The 16623-nt window shown below is 36.6% G+C and overlaps 1 protein-coding gene across 1 annotated transcript in view; it reads right to left on the bottom strand.

Annotated features, from left to right (window-relative positions):
- Positions 1-11010: 11010 nt before the first annotated feature.
- The window catches only part of LOC132549954 (sushi, von Willebrand factor type A, EGF and pentraxin domain-containing protein 1-like), a 42853-nt gene continuing 37240 nt past the window's right edge, over positions 11011-16623 (bottom strand). The window contains exons 23-30 of the mRNA XM_060213940.1: positions 15924-16106; positions 15652-15834; positions 15269-15451; positions 13951-14127; positions 13591-13773; positions 13226-13355; positions 12777-12844; positions 11011-12119 (exon numbers count right to left, since the gene is read on the bottom strand). Of these exons, the coding sequence (XP_060069923.1) occupies positions 12112-12119; positions 12777-12844; positions 13226-13355; positions 13591-13773; positions 13951-14127; positions 15269-15451; positions 15652-15834; positions 15924-16106 (1115 nt within the window). The 3' untranslated portion in view covers positions 11011-12111. The remainder of the gene's footprint in view (positions 12120-12776; positions 12845-13225; positions 13356-13590; positions 13774-13950; positions 14128-15268; positions 15452-15651; positions 15835-15923; positions 16107-16623) is intronic.

Below are 16623 nucleotides of genomic sequence, written 5' to 3'. Positions count from 1 at the left end.
TGATGTGTTTGAGTTTTAGGCTGTATAGCAAGGTTATTAGGCCCATTGATGTGTTTGAGTTTTAGGCTGTATAGCAAGGTTATTAGGCCCATTGATGTGTTTGAGTTTTAGGCTGTATAGTAAGGTTATTAGGCCCATTGATGTGTTTGAGTTTTAGGCTATGTAGTTAGGTTATTAGGCCCATTGATGTTTTTGAGTTTTAGGCTATATAGTAAGGTTATTAGGCCCATTGATGTTTTTGAGTTTTAGGCTATCTAGTAAGGTTATTAGGCCCATTGATGTTTTTGAGTTTTAGGCTATGTAGTTAGGTTATTAGGCCCATTTATGTTTTTGAGTTTTAGGCTATATAGTAAGGTTATTAGGCCCATTGATGTGTTTGAGTTTTAGGCTATGTAGTTAGGTTATTAGGCCCATTGATGTTTTTGAGTTTTAGGCTATGTAGTTAGGTTATTAGGCCCATTTATGTTTTTGAGTTTTAGGCTATATAGTAAGGTTATTAGGCCCATTGATGTGTTTGAGTTTTAGGCTATGTAGTTAGGTTATTAGGCCCATTGATGTTTTTGAGTTTTAGGCTATATAGTAAGGTTATTAGGCCCATTGATGTTTTTGAGTTTTAGGCTATATAGTAAGGTTATTAGGCCCATTGATGTGTTTGAGTTTTAGAGTTTTATTAGGCCCATTGATGTTTTTGAGTTTTAGGCTATCTAGTAAGGTTATTAGGCCCATTGATGTTTTTGAGTTTTAGGCTATATAGTAAGGTTATTAGGCCCATTGATGTTTTTGAGTTTTAGGCTATATAGTAAGGTTATTAGGCCCATTTATGTTTTTGAGTTTTAGGCTATATAGTAAGGTTATTAGGCCCATTGATGTTTTTGAGTTTTAGGCTATATAGTTAGGTTATTAGGCCCATTTATGTTTTTGAGTAGGGTATATAGTTAGGTTAATAACAAACAAGACTGTATTTCTATGTTTTTATTATTGTGGTTGACTGCTGGTTTAATTTTTTACAAAACCCAGTTGTACATTAAGCACTATCACCGTCACTCATGAAGCCTTACATGATCTCGGGATCAATTAAACATTTCGTGATCATTGCTGCGTTATTACGATGTAATAAACCTACCCTTATGATACACGAACACGTGCAGGCACAGAGAAAAAGCCTTCGTTAGCATGTAAGAATAGAAAAGTAGGTAAAACCTGACCAGGTGATAATTTTATGAAACTTGAAATGACATGCTCATTACCATGTGAACACCTATTAAATACTTTATTAAATGTCTGGACATTTACAAAATTTCCATAGGTAAACATTATTTGAATATTCTTATAAGATATTTATATTTTAATCAGTGTATTTTGAACTGGCATGCAGGTGTTCTCACAGAGAATGTTGACAGGCTCGATAAACATGTACAGGCGTAGTAAATCTGTGGGCTTACTTCTTAGTCACCAAGTTGAATTTTGGTCACATATTCTGGCATGACTCCAAACCGAATGCAAAGTTTAAAAACAAAGTAGAGATACAGTACCTTCCGTGTTTATATTTCGTACACTCCCCCTCTACGTTATACGTCTGTTGTAAACAAAACTGTTTCATCAGACTTGGAAATCCCACATAGACCCGGAAATTGATTACAGGCAAGTCTGACACAGGTAGGATATCTTTACAACCAGTTCAATAAAGCTTATGACATTGTCCAGTGGACCACATAACACGTTGGTCATTTGAAACACAACCAGACAAACAACAAATAAACAATTCCTTAAACGTTAACAGTTCCCCGTGACCTTTCCTCACAGAGGACCGAAAACTTCTGTTAGAAAAAAATAGTCTAGTTCTCGGATATTGGGATAAAGAAAAACAAAACGTAACCGAACCTCAGATGTTTGGGGATAATAAGCTGAAAACTCTTATATGAGATAACACACTGGGTATCAGAATTGCTGAAATATCTAAGTCTGAAACTGTCGTGATATGCGGTTTATGGTCTGCCTTAATCACATTGCTTGGCGTGTGTGAGCTCTGTTATACATGGCGACCGTGGATACCTTGGGTTATAAGAAAGCTGTTGGGTTTATCATCTTCAGTGAAATCTGCCCACACGACGAGCCGTGTGGACGGAGAACCGTGTCCATGGTCACAGTCATGGCGTTGTAATGGTCAAGCGTCGCATGGCATTTATCACACCGTAAATCACTATTCTTTCTGTGTAGATTATGTCGGCAGTGTCAGACAAATCAGATAGCAATGTTAGCAAAAAATCAACGTAACGACTTTCCTAAAATATACGTTGTTCGAAATATCAGAAGTTAACAGAAAACGTTATCAATGTCGTGAGTTTATAGGTAAAGAGTGTAGATCAGTTATCATGTTACATAAAAGGTGTTTATCACCTAAGTTCTGGAGAAGGATTCCAGGCATCGTGTTCACTAGAAATAGTCTGTAAACACGCAGCTATATAATATGTATTTTATGACGAAATGAACTTAATACAGTATCGAGACTGAGACATTTCTCACACACTTCGTGGTCACAGGGTCAGCATATCTTATAGATAACTCTAAACAAAACAACCGTTTTTTCTCTAAAGAAAGTTAGACTGCAAATATACATATTATATATTTTTCTCCAAGCTATCCATTACATAATCTTGTATAATGATTAATATTAGCAAAATTCCTGGGATTAGGGAATATATATCAGAATAAAAAACATCAAAGTAAAAACGTTGCTACACTTGTTCGTGGTAAAATAAACCCCTACCTCACCTCGTGTATAGAAAAGACGGTCCCTAATCACCCCATCGGAGTACAAATTTGATACACTTGTTCGTGGTAAAATAAACCCCTACCTCACCTCGTGTATAGAAAAGACGGTCCCTAATCACCCCATCGGAGTACAAATTTGATACACTTGTTCGTGGTAAAAGAAACCCCTTTCTGAACTCGAGTATAGAAGATACGGTCCCTACTCACCCCAGCTGAGTACAAATTTGATACACTTGTTCGTGGTAAAAGAAACCCCTTTCTGAACTCGAGTATAGAAGATACGGTCCCTACTCACCCCAGCTGAGTACAAATTTGATACACTTGTTCGTGGTAAAAGAAACCCCTTTCTGAACTCGTGTATTGAAAAGACGGTCCCTACTCACCCCATCTGAGTACAAATTTGACACACTTGTTCGTGGTAAAAGAAACCCCTTTCTGAACTCGAGTATAGAAAAGACGGTCCCTACTCACCCTACACTTGTTCGTGGTAAAGAAACCCCTTTCTGAACTCGGGTATAGAAAAGACGGTTCCTACAAGTGAAGACCAATGACAGGAAATCTTTAAGTAAATAAAACAGACGAAACAAATATTGCATGTGTTTAAACACAGGAGTGGAACGTTTCTGTTTGTTTACATGTAGGTGGTATAATAAACAACCTGTCAGCATTGTTTAGGCTGGTTGTTTATACTGTATCGGCACGTGGGATATTAAAACGTGATGTTATACATTTACCTATATCTCACGACCCTATTGTTCTGCTGTATTTGGTATTTCTATTGTTAAAGGATATCTGTTTGTTGTTATCTACGATTTAGTGGACCCCACGGGAAAACTCTTCTGTTAAGGAATGAAAAAGGTCACGTGTCTTTGAGTGCATATCTCTAATATTTAAAAAAATCTTTATTCGTGGGTAGATTTACCCAAGTTAACACTACTGATGCAACTCTTAATGGAATAACGGCGCTTAATGTAATAATTATTACAATGAGCGTTGCAGCGGCTACGCTTAATCTAATAAAGTTATTTTTATTACATTAAGTTGGGCATCTGTAACGTTTAATGTAATAATTATTTTTTATTACATTAAGCGCCGAAACTGTACTATTGACAAATTTAAGAAGGTCCTTAGTGTAATAAAGTCCGAAATGAAGGGGGACATATTGAGTCTTCTGTTTTGTATTGTTATGTCATTTTGGTTACTATTAAGGCCCCACATCGAGATGCGGAAACCCTGTAAGAATCACCATGTCCGTCTGTTCGTCCGTCCATCCGGACAGCCGGATGTATGGACATCAGCACTTTTGTTTTCCGATGATCGCTTCAGTTATGATTAGATTAATGATTAGAATGATCAAACCTTGCATGTGACTAAAATGCCAGTTACCTCACTTTTTGTATGCATACACATTATGATGATCCCCGTCAGTCGTGTCATATCAAAGACGTTTAAAATGGCATTTGAAGCTTTCCCCCTTAAAACATTAATACTGCAAGGAGCAAGGAACAGAACGGCCTGGAGTCAGTATCACGGTGTGGGTAGTGGGTTGGGTACATGTATTTAATGCCATGCATGTCATGTTCTCATGATATTATCTGCAAATGACTTAAGCTGTTGCGCGGACGTTAATCGACAATACAACACCACCCTTTTTTGGTCACGAAATCAAAGGGTTATTGCTTTGTGTTGCTCTTTTGTTATGCTGTTGCTAGTCAAGATGCATCACAATATTTCTTAACACCAACATATTGTGTTTGAAAAAATATTCACTTTTTTTGGAAGGTCACAGGTTTTGGCTGTATCTTTTAGATTAAGAATAAGAATTTACACGTGATCAAATTGCATATAATCTTATCATCTTTTTAATGATCAACACTGCATAACATAACCTCGCAATATTGTATTCATGGAAGCCTGGTCTCCTCACAGATCACAGTTGAAGACACGATGTAATCTGGCTAAATAATAAAACAAATTTTACACAAACCATTCATGATCAACAAGATAGATGTGATGTTAAACTTAGAGGCATGTGCCAGCACAACATCCATATGTTTTTAAGGCAACAAGAACTTCAACGGGTTTCGAACTCAAAACCTAGGAGGTAATAGGCTACAACGATCACGGGGCGCAACAACCGAGACCGTTCGGCCACCGACACCCCGGCCCCTCCAAACCTTGACGGGAACATACACCATTATAGTATATTATTGCTATATTGTCTTGTAATCGACACGCAGTGTACTTCCGTAACAGTATAAAAATGGTTACATTAGCGGTAATTTAAATACTACCACGACGCTTAGTGTAATAATTCATTGCGTCAACTACGTTATCCTATATTAACGGTTTGGACCGCGTATGTATGTGTATTTCCAACTAACCTGTCTAATACTATTGTTTATTTTGTATGTCTATAGGTAGGTTATAACCATGTAACCCCGGATCACCAAGGCTGTGACGTGTACAGATTATTATAATTAAACGGTAATAAACATGACGGTGAGTGTAAGTACAGACGTGTATGACTAACAATTTAATAATCTCTTCAAACACTTTAATGCAAGGTGACCTTTTGTTCAGAAGACAAAAATAAAGTGTTTTGCACGTTTAAGAACACGTGAGAACACTCTCTTAAGATGTAAATATTTACTGTAGTTCATTTTTCTGGTGTAGTGCTCGTCTCTTTATAAATCTTAACAGACCGTTTTACAGAATCATTGCCGATGTGTGCAAAATCATTTTTTTTATCAAAGTCAAATTTGAAATTTGAGGCATTAGCACTATTACACATAATGCTGCTCCTAATCAATTGAGAAAAACAAGCTTATGAACATCGGACAGAGTCTGTGAAGGTTATATGCCCCGCCCCCAAGGTTACTTAAAGAAAAAACAAAACAAAAACTGTCAGAGAATGTTTCTGATAGTTTCCTTAAATAATAACACAAGAGCGTTATGTACCATTGATTTCTAAAAAAAAAATGATTTAATATTTTGGCCGAATCGATCTGCCTTTCTTCCTCTATCCAATATTCCAATATTCTCATTACTCTACTCAGCTAATTAACATCGCCGTCAATAAATGTTAGGACATGGATGTTGTATAGGAAAAGCTAACTACCAAACTTTGATTTGACAGTAAATGAAAATCTCGAAAAAAAATGTTGAATAAACGTGCAGAGAGAGGTACGCTGCACTTACAACCAAATCGTTATCACCTGAATATGGAGACTTTGTCTAGCTTCCCATCAACTTACTGTTGAAGTGTATTTCATAAACACCATTAAAACCTCTGACATGTTTGTTATGATGAAAGACAGAGATAGTCTACAACTATTTTACTCTGTCGTATTTGATTCTCTATATATCAAAACGATAAATACGCACTAAAGCAGTAATCGGTAATCGTGTTTAGGGTCCAGATTGAACACAGGACCATGATGACATCAATTTAATCAAGATAGAAAACAATATTATTTACAGAAGAACTTCGTTACAGCTGTCCCATGAATTTTGCTCTTTTTTTATAATGATAAACTCATGTTTGCATCACAGTTACTGTCTTCGAAGTGATGAAACATTGTGAAAAAAAACCCAGAAAACCATTCTGTTTTGGCACTTTCTATGCATTTTGTCTACAAAAAAATCTCGTATTTTACGAACAAAAGAAGGAAACTTAAATATCGTAAAATGTTTATTAGAGATACAAAAATATCACAAGAATGAAATGTTTCCAAATTAATGGTGGATTTTTTACACACATGCTATCATTGATCACCACTATCTGAAATCGTGCACATACATAACGTTATCTGACTTACGACTAATCCATAGTCTGTATGTAATTGTGTACTGCAGTCTCGGAACATCCTTAGAGATAAGTTCTTTAGCACCATACCGAACTTCAGTACCTCTCTCACACTTACCATTGTTTTATAGCTAAACACTCATGTTAATGTTGAATACGACCACGTGACACTGCGATTGGCGTTAAAAGGGATGGAAGTGGGTATGGCGGGTGACAGGGCGGTGCTATTTCGCGGCAATTAGGACATTTTGTTTAGAAGGGTAAAGGGGGATAAGGGATAGAAACATATAAACGAACAGTCAAATCAAACAATACCATTGTAAAAGGGATTATATTAATAGCTTAATATTGATAAGCACGGTTTTCATTCGATCGGACACACTCAAAAATGAACGTTTTTATGTTGATGGTATGTATGTTATACCATGTATATATAACAAAAATACATTTCAATCAACATGATTAAAACACATGTTTCTTAGAGATTATAGAAAAAGGCAGTATACATCACATCTCTTTCAAATATCGTAATAAAATAACACTGAAATAACTGTTCACTATGGACATACACAGACTACACGCCCCAAATACTCGTACATTGTAAGGTATATTGTCACACACACAGTGTTCTTCATACTTCACAATCATCCAGTCTGTCTATGAAAGTTAGAGAAAATCGTGGAAATGCCGAATATTTGGCCTTCACAAATCAATAAGGGATACACGTTTTTTGTAAAAACGTGGACCTCCGCGTAGTTCCGAGTCACAATAGATAGTTTTAATAATACAAGCACTGAGACGCACCGTGTCTGTAGTGTTCACATGTTACGTTAACAATGTTAACGACGATATCTGGGGTGCCGTAACAGCCGAAAGGATCAGACACAAAACTGTACAAGAACCTGATTTTCCAATATTAGATAGATGTTACTTCTTTGAACAGACTGCGGTCAACACATTGCTTAGGAAGAACACATTGGGAAAACTAAAATATTCATCCGACTGAATCGTCAAGTTATTTGGTAATGAGCAGCTGTTTTGATGACGGCGCCTCGTGTTTCAGTATTGATTTTGGAATAGTCTTGATATAAATTCTGGCCGCGTGTTTTTCAGTATCATCTGGTTCGTAAGCTACGGGGACAATGAAACGTTCATCAACCCACTGTACATGGTGTGCTGATGCCCTGGCAGAACGCCGCCCAGGCCCTCGTTTTCGTCCCTCCTTAGTATCGGCCGACCATTTGGGACCTTCTTCACATTCGGATTCATCCTGTGAGTCTGGAATTGTAGTGAGGCTGCTTCTCTCTAGCTGTTTTCTGGATATACCGTCCAAAAACTTCATTACCTCAGGGTCTAAATTAGTCAAGCTTTCCTCATCAGAAAAGTTCAGTTCTTTCAGCACCATCTGAAAAGCATCCGATCCCCTTCTCATTGGTATCCGTTGGTTGGGGGAGGGACTCCTGGACAACCGTCCTGTACTGTGGTCACTATCACTGTCCATTTTTATAAGATAGTTGTCGATGGATCAAGTTGACGGATTGACTAACAATCTTGTTTCTTTTATATCCACAGAAAACACATTTGAAATATCAAAACACTTATTCCAATAATGATGTTTTCGGTTCAAGTTATAATGACCATTTGTGACATATTGCCGTGAATATGCGTGGTAACAGTTGTAATTGTTCAACAACGGCTCATTAACATGTCCGTACACAGTAGTCGATATAGTGCAAATGATTGCTGCCAGCGGGACTTGTTTACAACTTAAATACTATAAGAAGGTCTGGCTAAAGCTAACCTGGAAAGGTGCCAAATCTACAGCTCATTTCCAATCACACAATTGAGCTCTTTCAATCCGCTCAGATCTACGTGTAATTTATATACACGATTCTATATCACTATACACATAAAGGCGGCATATTATCGTCAATATATTTTCTTACTGCACCGATCCGTGTCTATACACGTGAGTTATTTTTGATTCCCATAAAGTTATTTTTCATACCTGATTTGAAATTTATAGTTAAAGGTGAACCGACCGATATTCAGGTAGATAACTTAGAAACGAAGTTAAGACAAGTCAATACGATGTATATCTGTGTTGCCCACACTGTAAGCACTGTATATGTGGACCATTTTTCTCTTCCTACAGTTAGCCTTTGTGTGACATAGATACAATATTTACAGTTCATTCACGTTTGACGCCCATACTGTATTACATGTTAAGAAGACAGAAACAATAACGACGGTTTAAATGAAAATTACTCACCTGGTGATTGGCTATTTATTTGCAGGTCGCTATCGGAATCAGAGAGGCAACATAACATACAGATTTAGTCTCTCATAACATGTAGATATAAATATCAAAAATCACAAGGGACAACTGCTCGGTGGGCGCAAGAGGTAAAATCATTAAGATATATCGACAATATCATAAACGTATTCAAATGAATGTGAAATCTCAGTTTTTAAATTCAAATAATTATTTGTAATTAAAGAAAAGTTGATCGTCAAGTTCTAATGATATCGGATATACTTAAATACTTTCTAAACGGTCCTGTTACTTAATATGTCAGGGGTAGAATTGTAAAGTTTTCGTTCGTTTATATTTTACAATGATTTCCAGTTTGAATTCAGATTTTTAACCTGTCGTTTCTTGTTATTGAATTAACTTAGAAACAGAAGACGCTTACGATTCTGGAACAGCTGGTTTCTTTGGTTTATGTTCTGCCTTCGCTTTAGTGGTTTTACACGCGAACAGCAAATTTCTACGGCATGTTGATATACCATACTGTAGTAAACAGTTTGGTTATAGATTGGTAAAGATGCCGAGGAATTGCATTAGGGATGAATTTCTCTGAGTTCAGGAGAAATAGAAAAAAAAACATGATATGAAAGCAGTAAAATTTTGCAATCGAAAAGAAACTTCAAAATTATACCAGCTTCACTTAATGGTGAGGAGGTAATACACATACTTCCTGATTGTTTAAACGCGTGTTATGTTTTGGCTTGATCACATCTGTATGATGGACAGGGTAGGTACCTTCTATGTAAAATAGAGAGTGTTGACTGTGTAAACTCTATCACACAGCTTGAAAGTCAACACGACGTTATCGGGATATAAGATTCAATTAAAGACAACTGTAGACCTACCGTTGTACGGTTTCCCACCATAAACACTGTTGACTTTTTATTTTGAAGTAACAATAGTATTTGTTTACGGGTCAAGCCAAATAGGTGACTATGATTTATCAATTTCTGAGCAAACAAAGTGGGTGTTCCACATGTTAAGATTAAGTTTTATGACAATGAATGAAATCAGATCATATCGAATTTCCTGTAGAAAAGATTTCATATCAATGTAAACAACATCAAAAACATCTCCGGAGTCAAAAGAAAAAAAATGAGTTGTCGAAGAAAATAGTTAGTGAGAATTTGTATGTAGATCTTTAAATCAGCCATTTACTATTGTGATAAGAAAATGAGGGGTGACGTGGGTGTCACACAGTGCCTGGTTCACGTTCACACTCAATCACTTTCCAGACATACAACTGTATTACAACGGCTTTTATCTACATTACAAAATAGTAGGATTCGAATATTCCTCGTTCAATTTACTATGTCACGAAGAATTTTATCTGTAGATACAAATATCACACGAAATAATCTGTTATCCTTTGCGTCACTATGATTTATATAATGGTTAGGGCTAAAATGTGTTCTCTTGTTTCATTGGATGTAATTTTTAGAGGACAGAATTTAAAATATTGTCTACCTGCTGACTACCTACGTCACAATGCTATTGCTTCTGTTGTGGACTAAGTGTTTCCAACGTTGGCAGTAATGTGTTACGAATGAAATGTATAAAGAAAAAGATGGACTTTTTGTTACATTTAAACGTTTTATTTTCTTTATACATTATACAACCTCGGGATAAGGTTTTCCTCTACTTCAATGTAATGGCGAAGTCGTTATCTATTTCGTTTTCGACATTGCTACGACTGACGTTTAATGTATTGTGATCAGTGGCTCTGATTAAGTGTAAAGAACTGTAATTCTGTGACAAATCCCTTTTAAATTTACTATTAAATACTACATTGAGACTAAACACTTGAATTAACGAATACTCTTTTTGGTGACATAGATTAGAAACACGAAGATCCTTACAACGGCTAGGTTGATACCAAGAAGGGCTAGACAGAGTTACAGCTTTAATTAGAACCTTGGTCAGTTTGTTCTGTAGATGCTGGTGTGACCTGACAACACCAGCTATTGTGAGTGTATTGTGTCTGTTTTTTTGTTTGTTTGTTTTTTCGTCGTCTTTGCTTTCGTTTCAATACTTCGTTTGTTCTTCTGATACTGACGATAGATCGTTTTCAATAATCTTCCTTTTCAACAAAGCTGGTTTGGATAATGTACGGAGGGCATTTTCTGGTACAGTGATGTTTATTATATTTTGATTACAAACGGAGGATAAAACGACATGAAGTATGATCAAATGTAGGCTTGTTTTGTCTCGATAAAGTGTTAATTGCCGTTTACATTTCATCAGCAACTCAACTCACTCATAAATTCGATATCCTACAGGAGTTCCATATTGAACTCACAGAGGTCATAAAATCGTGACATTTAAGTCTGACAGATTTATCAGTATATTTCAGTATATATATAACTTTACCTCTAATACAAGTATTCACACCACACACACACACACACACCCATTACTCACACCCACACCCACACACACACACACACCCACATCTCACACCCAAACACACACCCACACCCACACCCACCACTTACACCCACACACACACACGCCTACACAAACACACACACACACACTCTCTCTCACTCACATATTTATAAATATCTTAAAGGTGTGACACACATATCTATATATTTATCTTATACATGTCTTACTGGTGTGACACACAGATATATATATCTTAAGGTGTGACCCACACACACACACACACACACACACACACCCTCTCTCTCTCTCTCTCTCTCTCACACACACACACAAACACGCACGCACACACACACACACACACACACACACACACACACACACACACACACTATCACAAATACACTCACTCACACACACATATATTAAAAATATCTTAAAGGTGTGACAAACATACACATATGTCTTATTGATGAGACACATCTCAGAAGTTCATATTTATTTCACGTGAATAGTATTGAGAGATAAAGTTTAAACAGTATCGCAAAATCAAAGATAATTAAAAGTAAAGATTTTGGTGTGATAGCGGGAAGTCTATCATTAGATGCCATTGTATTTGTAAGATTATTCCGTACTTAATAGTTACACGTCTGAGATTGATAAGATAATCACGGTTGTGCCCCTTTAAAGCAGTTAAACTTGAAATTCAGTTCATAAAACATTGAAAAAATGAAGGATTCAAGCAGAAAGGTACGTTAGACGATAGCAAACATAATTCTCACAGCTTTCAGGCACAATTTGTTTCCTCTGAAGGCACTCTCCCTGAAGATCGTTCTCAAAATTCTGCAAAGAAATATGAAATAAAATGCTCATAGATGGTAATCTCATCATCATTACAAACTTAAATCAATCTGTTTTTTAAAGCAAAACCGGTAACAACGCAACATTTTTCAATCAGTACAACAACATTGGTTTTAATTTTTAAAGTTTATAATATCAACGTAAAGATTTAATATCTGTACCATGAAATTCACTGAAGCTGTTATAAACATGCCTATTTCTTGTCAATTAATGTCACGCTCAAATCCAAAAAAGGTATATGTATCTAAATGTAAAAGAATGTTAAAAAGTCTTTAGGATTTGGTGAAAGTGATACCACGACTTTAGGATTTGGTGATAGTGATACTACCACGACTTTAGGATTTGGTGATAGTGATACCACCACGACTTTAGGATTTGGTGATAGTGATACCACCACGACTTTAGGATTTGGTGATAGTGATACCATCACGACTTTAGGATATGGTGATAGTGATACCATCACGACTTTAGGATTTGGTGATAGTGATACTATCACGACTTTAGGATGTGGAGAGTGATACCACCACGACTTTAGGATTTGGTGATATTGATACCACCACGACTTTAGGATTTGGTGATAGTGATACCACCACGACTTTAGGATTTGGTGATAGTGTACACCAGAACATCCTTACTCACCGTGTTCCATATCTTTATATGTTATAGCAATGTTAGAACTCTTTAGTCTCCTACTTTTTCTGAATTTTCTGTAACAGAAATATCACACAAGAATATGTACGTCAGTTTATATAATTATGTACTCATCTGAGAATTAAAAACCATTTCCATTATTAAATTCGGATATGATTTGTGTTTGAAAGTTTAGTTGTCAGAAAGTAATTTAAAAGCAAATATCCATATGTTGCTGTATTCGTTTTATCTGATACAAGGGTCAGAATATGTGTAACAGGAAAAATCTTTAAAATTTCACGTGAAGCGCCCTTTTCCAGCTGTAGATCACAAGGCATTAAAACAACACTAAGATAACACTTTGGAATAATTTTCATATTAAATTGTCGTCTCTCCACTTCCAATTATGACCTTCATACATCCTTCAGTAAAAAGAAAATATACAAGTCTTTGCCTACCGTACAAGAAAGTAAGTTGTGGCTGCTATACCAGTAACCAGTATTGCTGCTACACAAGCAGCGATAATACCTATATCCAGAACACTTAAGTCATCCCCGGAATCTGCTTCCGGTGGAACCTGCACCACAGCTAATGAAACAGAGAAGTATACATTTGTATGTAATACATACAGTCGCATCATAGGACAGAGTAGGATTGTAATAACATTCTCCTGTTCGTGAGCTTTTTATCATTGTGTCGATTCTGTTAATTATGATTGTCAGCGTACATTATAGAGGCACTAGGTTTTATACGAAATACTATAATGTGGTACATAACATTACTTTAATTAATCAGAGGAATAAAGAGAGAAATGAAGATTTACTTTTGATTTTATCACATGCTGGTAGTGATGAGTTCCATGTTTTATCTTTCCTGCACCTCAAATTAACTGACTTCTTGTTATTTGTACAGCCAACATGTACAATCCCTCCTACTGATAATGATGATGTTTGGTCCATATTCAGCACGTGCAAGTCACTTAAAGGCGGGAGTGCACATTTCACTTCTGTAAAGTATAGTTCATTACTATATGTCCATATATGGAAAAAGGAAATTGATATGAAAAATTGACATTAACTTATTAAATAGCTAATTACAAAGATGCAGTATGTTAACATATTACATTCTTTGATTTCATAATATTTCAAAAACGTAGCTATTCTCTACATTTAAAGATACATGCCTGAACACCAGGGTTGATTCGTTCCCCACGTGCCGTCAAGTCCACACGCAAGCGTACTTGCGCCCTGTAGTTCGAATCCATCCTTACAATAGACACTAATGGTATCCTTGTATATATAGCTCTTCTTTTTCGGTATAATATTGTAATCAATCCCCAATGGTGGTGAACAGTTAATATCTGAAACACATGTCTTATATAACTCCACACATCCAAGTTTTACCATAAAATCCTAAATTTGTTTACTGTTAGTACTGATGTAAGTCCGTTTCTATAACATATTGACTTATTTACGATATCACTAGTCTACATTTGAGCCTCACGAGACTATATATGATTGTGCGGTATAACTTTGGATACCTGTTCTTGGTCGTTTTACATTTTTTATTCAGTTTATGAGTCTCCATGTAAATCCTCCTGTTGTATTTGTTTTATACTCGTTTCCTTGACTATAAGTTTGGATGAAGATTTCAACAACATGTAGGTACTTTCCTCTGGGTTTTGTCACATTCGTGTAGTTTATCTGATGTATCTACATTTACTAAAATGTTATCAGAACTCACTGCACCTTAATGTTCCAGCTACTTTGGTACTCTAGTACTTGGACACGAGACATGCCCAGTAGACCTGACATACACCTTTAACGTTCCAGCTACTTTGGTACTCTAGTACTTGGACACGAGACATGCCCAGTAGACCTGACATACACCTTTAATCTTGGACACGAGACATGCCCAGTAGACCTGACATACACCTTTAATCTTGGACACGAGATATGCCCAGTAGACCTGACATACACCTTTAATCTTGGACACGAGACATGCCCAGTAGACCTTACATACACCTTTAATCTTGGACACGAGATATGCCCAGTAGACCTGACATACACCTTTAACGTTCCAGCTACTTTGGTACTCTAGAACTTGGACACGAGACATGCCCAGTAGACCTGACATGATATGTTTTGATTGGTTGGATACTCTGTGGAGGGAGGATTAAGAATGTTTTAGTGTAGGGGCTAGACTCTCTGTCAGCAGAGTTGAGTCATATTCCGAAGGGACAACATCAGGGTTTTGAAAAAAAGTAGTGTTTTAGACAAAGGATTGGATGATTTGAGAATGTGTCTAAGACAATGCCCAGAAATGTGTAGGGAACCTAGAACCTCTGTTCCATATACAGGGCTTTATCATATGGATTACTTCGCGGTATAAACATTCAGAAACCAAGTTGTGATGTTTTCATTTCAACCCTAGTACATTCTCATTACCAATTATACATATTAGCTTCATAAATAACCTATTTAGGTAACCGTGTATCTTACGTTGACATGTTGGTGTCGATGCGTTCCACGTGCCGTCCTTCAGACATTTGAGGTAGGGGAAACCAACTACCTTCATTCCTGGTCTACACCAAACCGATATGATATCCCCGGGGGTCACGCCATTTCCCTGGTCAACCATCACATACAGGTCGGAAGACAGACTCGGCAGCATGCACGTCATAGCTAAAAAATCACGTTGTATACGTACAACCGACATAAACACTAGTAGAGTCGTTTATAAACAAATTAGAGACAAAGAGGAGGGAAATACCATACACACACATATATATAATTGGAAATGTCTGTATTCAAAGTGTACGAACGTGACGCTAATCAATGTAATAAAACAATAATGGGTAACTGCAAATGTTGTAGTAACATACCTTGACAGTCTGGCAGATGACCTGCCCAGCGTCCGTTAGCTTCACATATCATTTGTTCATTTCCTAATGTTTTATAGCCTGCCTTACATCCGACAGTTAACGTTCCGCCGAACTGAAGATCAGCAGAGCTCTTAATGATATACTGTAATGTGTCAGGAGGGGTAGGAACCTGGCATGAAAGGGCTGTACAAAATATAAATGTCAAGAAGTAAGTTGTTATATCAAACTTTTATTTGAGTTGATAAAATGAGATTTATAAAATCCATACTGACCATCACACCTATGCATTGTTCCGTTCCAGGTTTTGTCATGCTGACACACTAAAGTGACAGGATATAGAGGACTGTATCCTTCAAGACATATGACCAAGACCGTGTCTCCGTATCTGTACACAGTCTTCTTCCCTCGGACTATCACACTGTGGTCTGGCAACACCGGACTGGGGCATCTGATCACTACAACATCCATTTGTTGAAAAAGAACTCTGTTGACAAATGTTAGAAATCATGCCTGTGACAGACTGACGTTATATTTTTATACCTCTTTACATTTTCACTGGCGACCTTGATTAAACCAGGATATGGACAAAGAAAAGCACCTGCCATTCGGTGCAATGTTTAATGAGCAGTAATATAAACACCTGATAGAAGTCACATTCTCACTATTTCCTAATTTCCTGATAGAAACTGTAGTGACAGTAAACGAGAACGATAGATATATACGGGCATGACTTCAATTACTGGCTTTTCTTATAGAAACTTAATGTCTTTATCACGATCTAATTATCAACGTTTATATAAAACAAGACAAATTATGTATGTTGTTGCACAGCTGGTAAGAATTTGTTTTACATCAGTGAAACAACTATCTGATAATGAAATACAGCTGTAATCAGATTCTATCTCAAGCCGATAACATCAAAGCACAAGATCAAGGACATCTGCTAATTAACTTCCATCTGATCTTCAATCT

This window comes from Ylistrum balloti, unplaced genomic scaffold (genome assembly GCF_031769215.1).
Source record: "Ylistrum balloti isolate Yb309-2 unplaced genomic scaffold, AGI_CSIRO_Ybal_v1 Utg370092, whole genome shotgun sequence".
In the NCBI taxonomy this organism is placed as follows: Eukaryota; Metazoa; Mollusca; class Bivalvia; order Pectinida; family Pectinidae; genus Ylistrum; species Ylistrum balloti.
The sequence above is the reverse complement of the archived record's forward strand: the minus strand, read 5'-3'. Positions and strand labels throughout refer to the sequence as shown.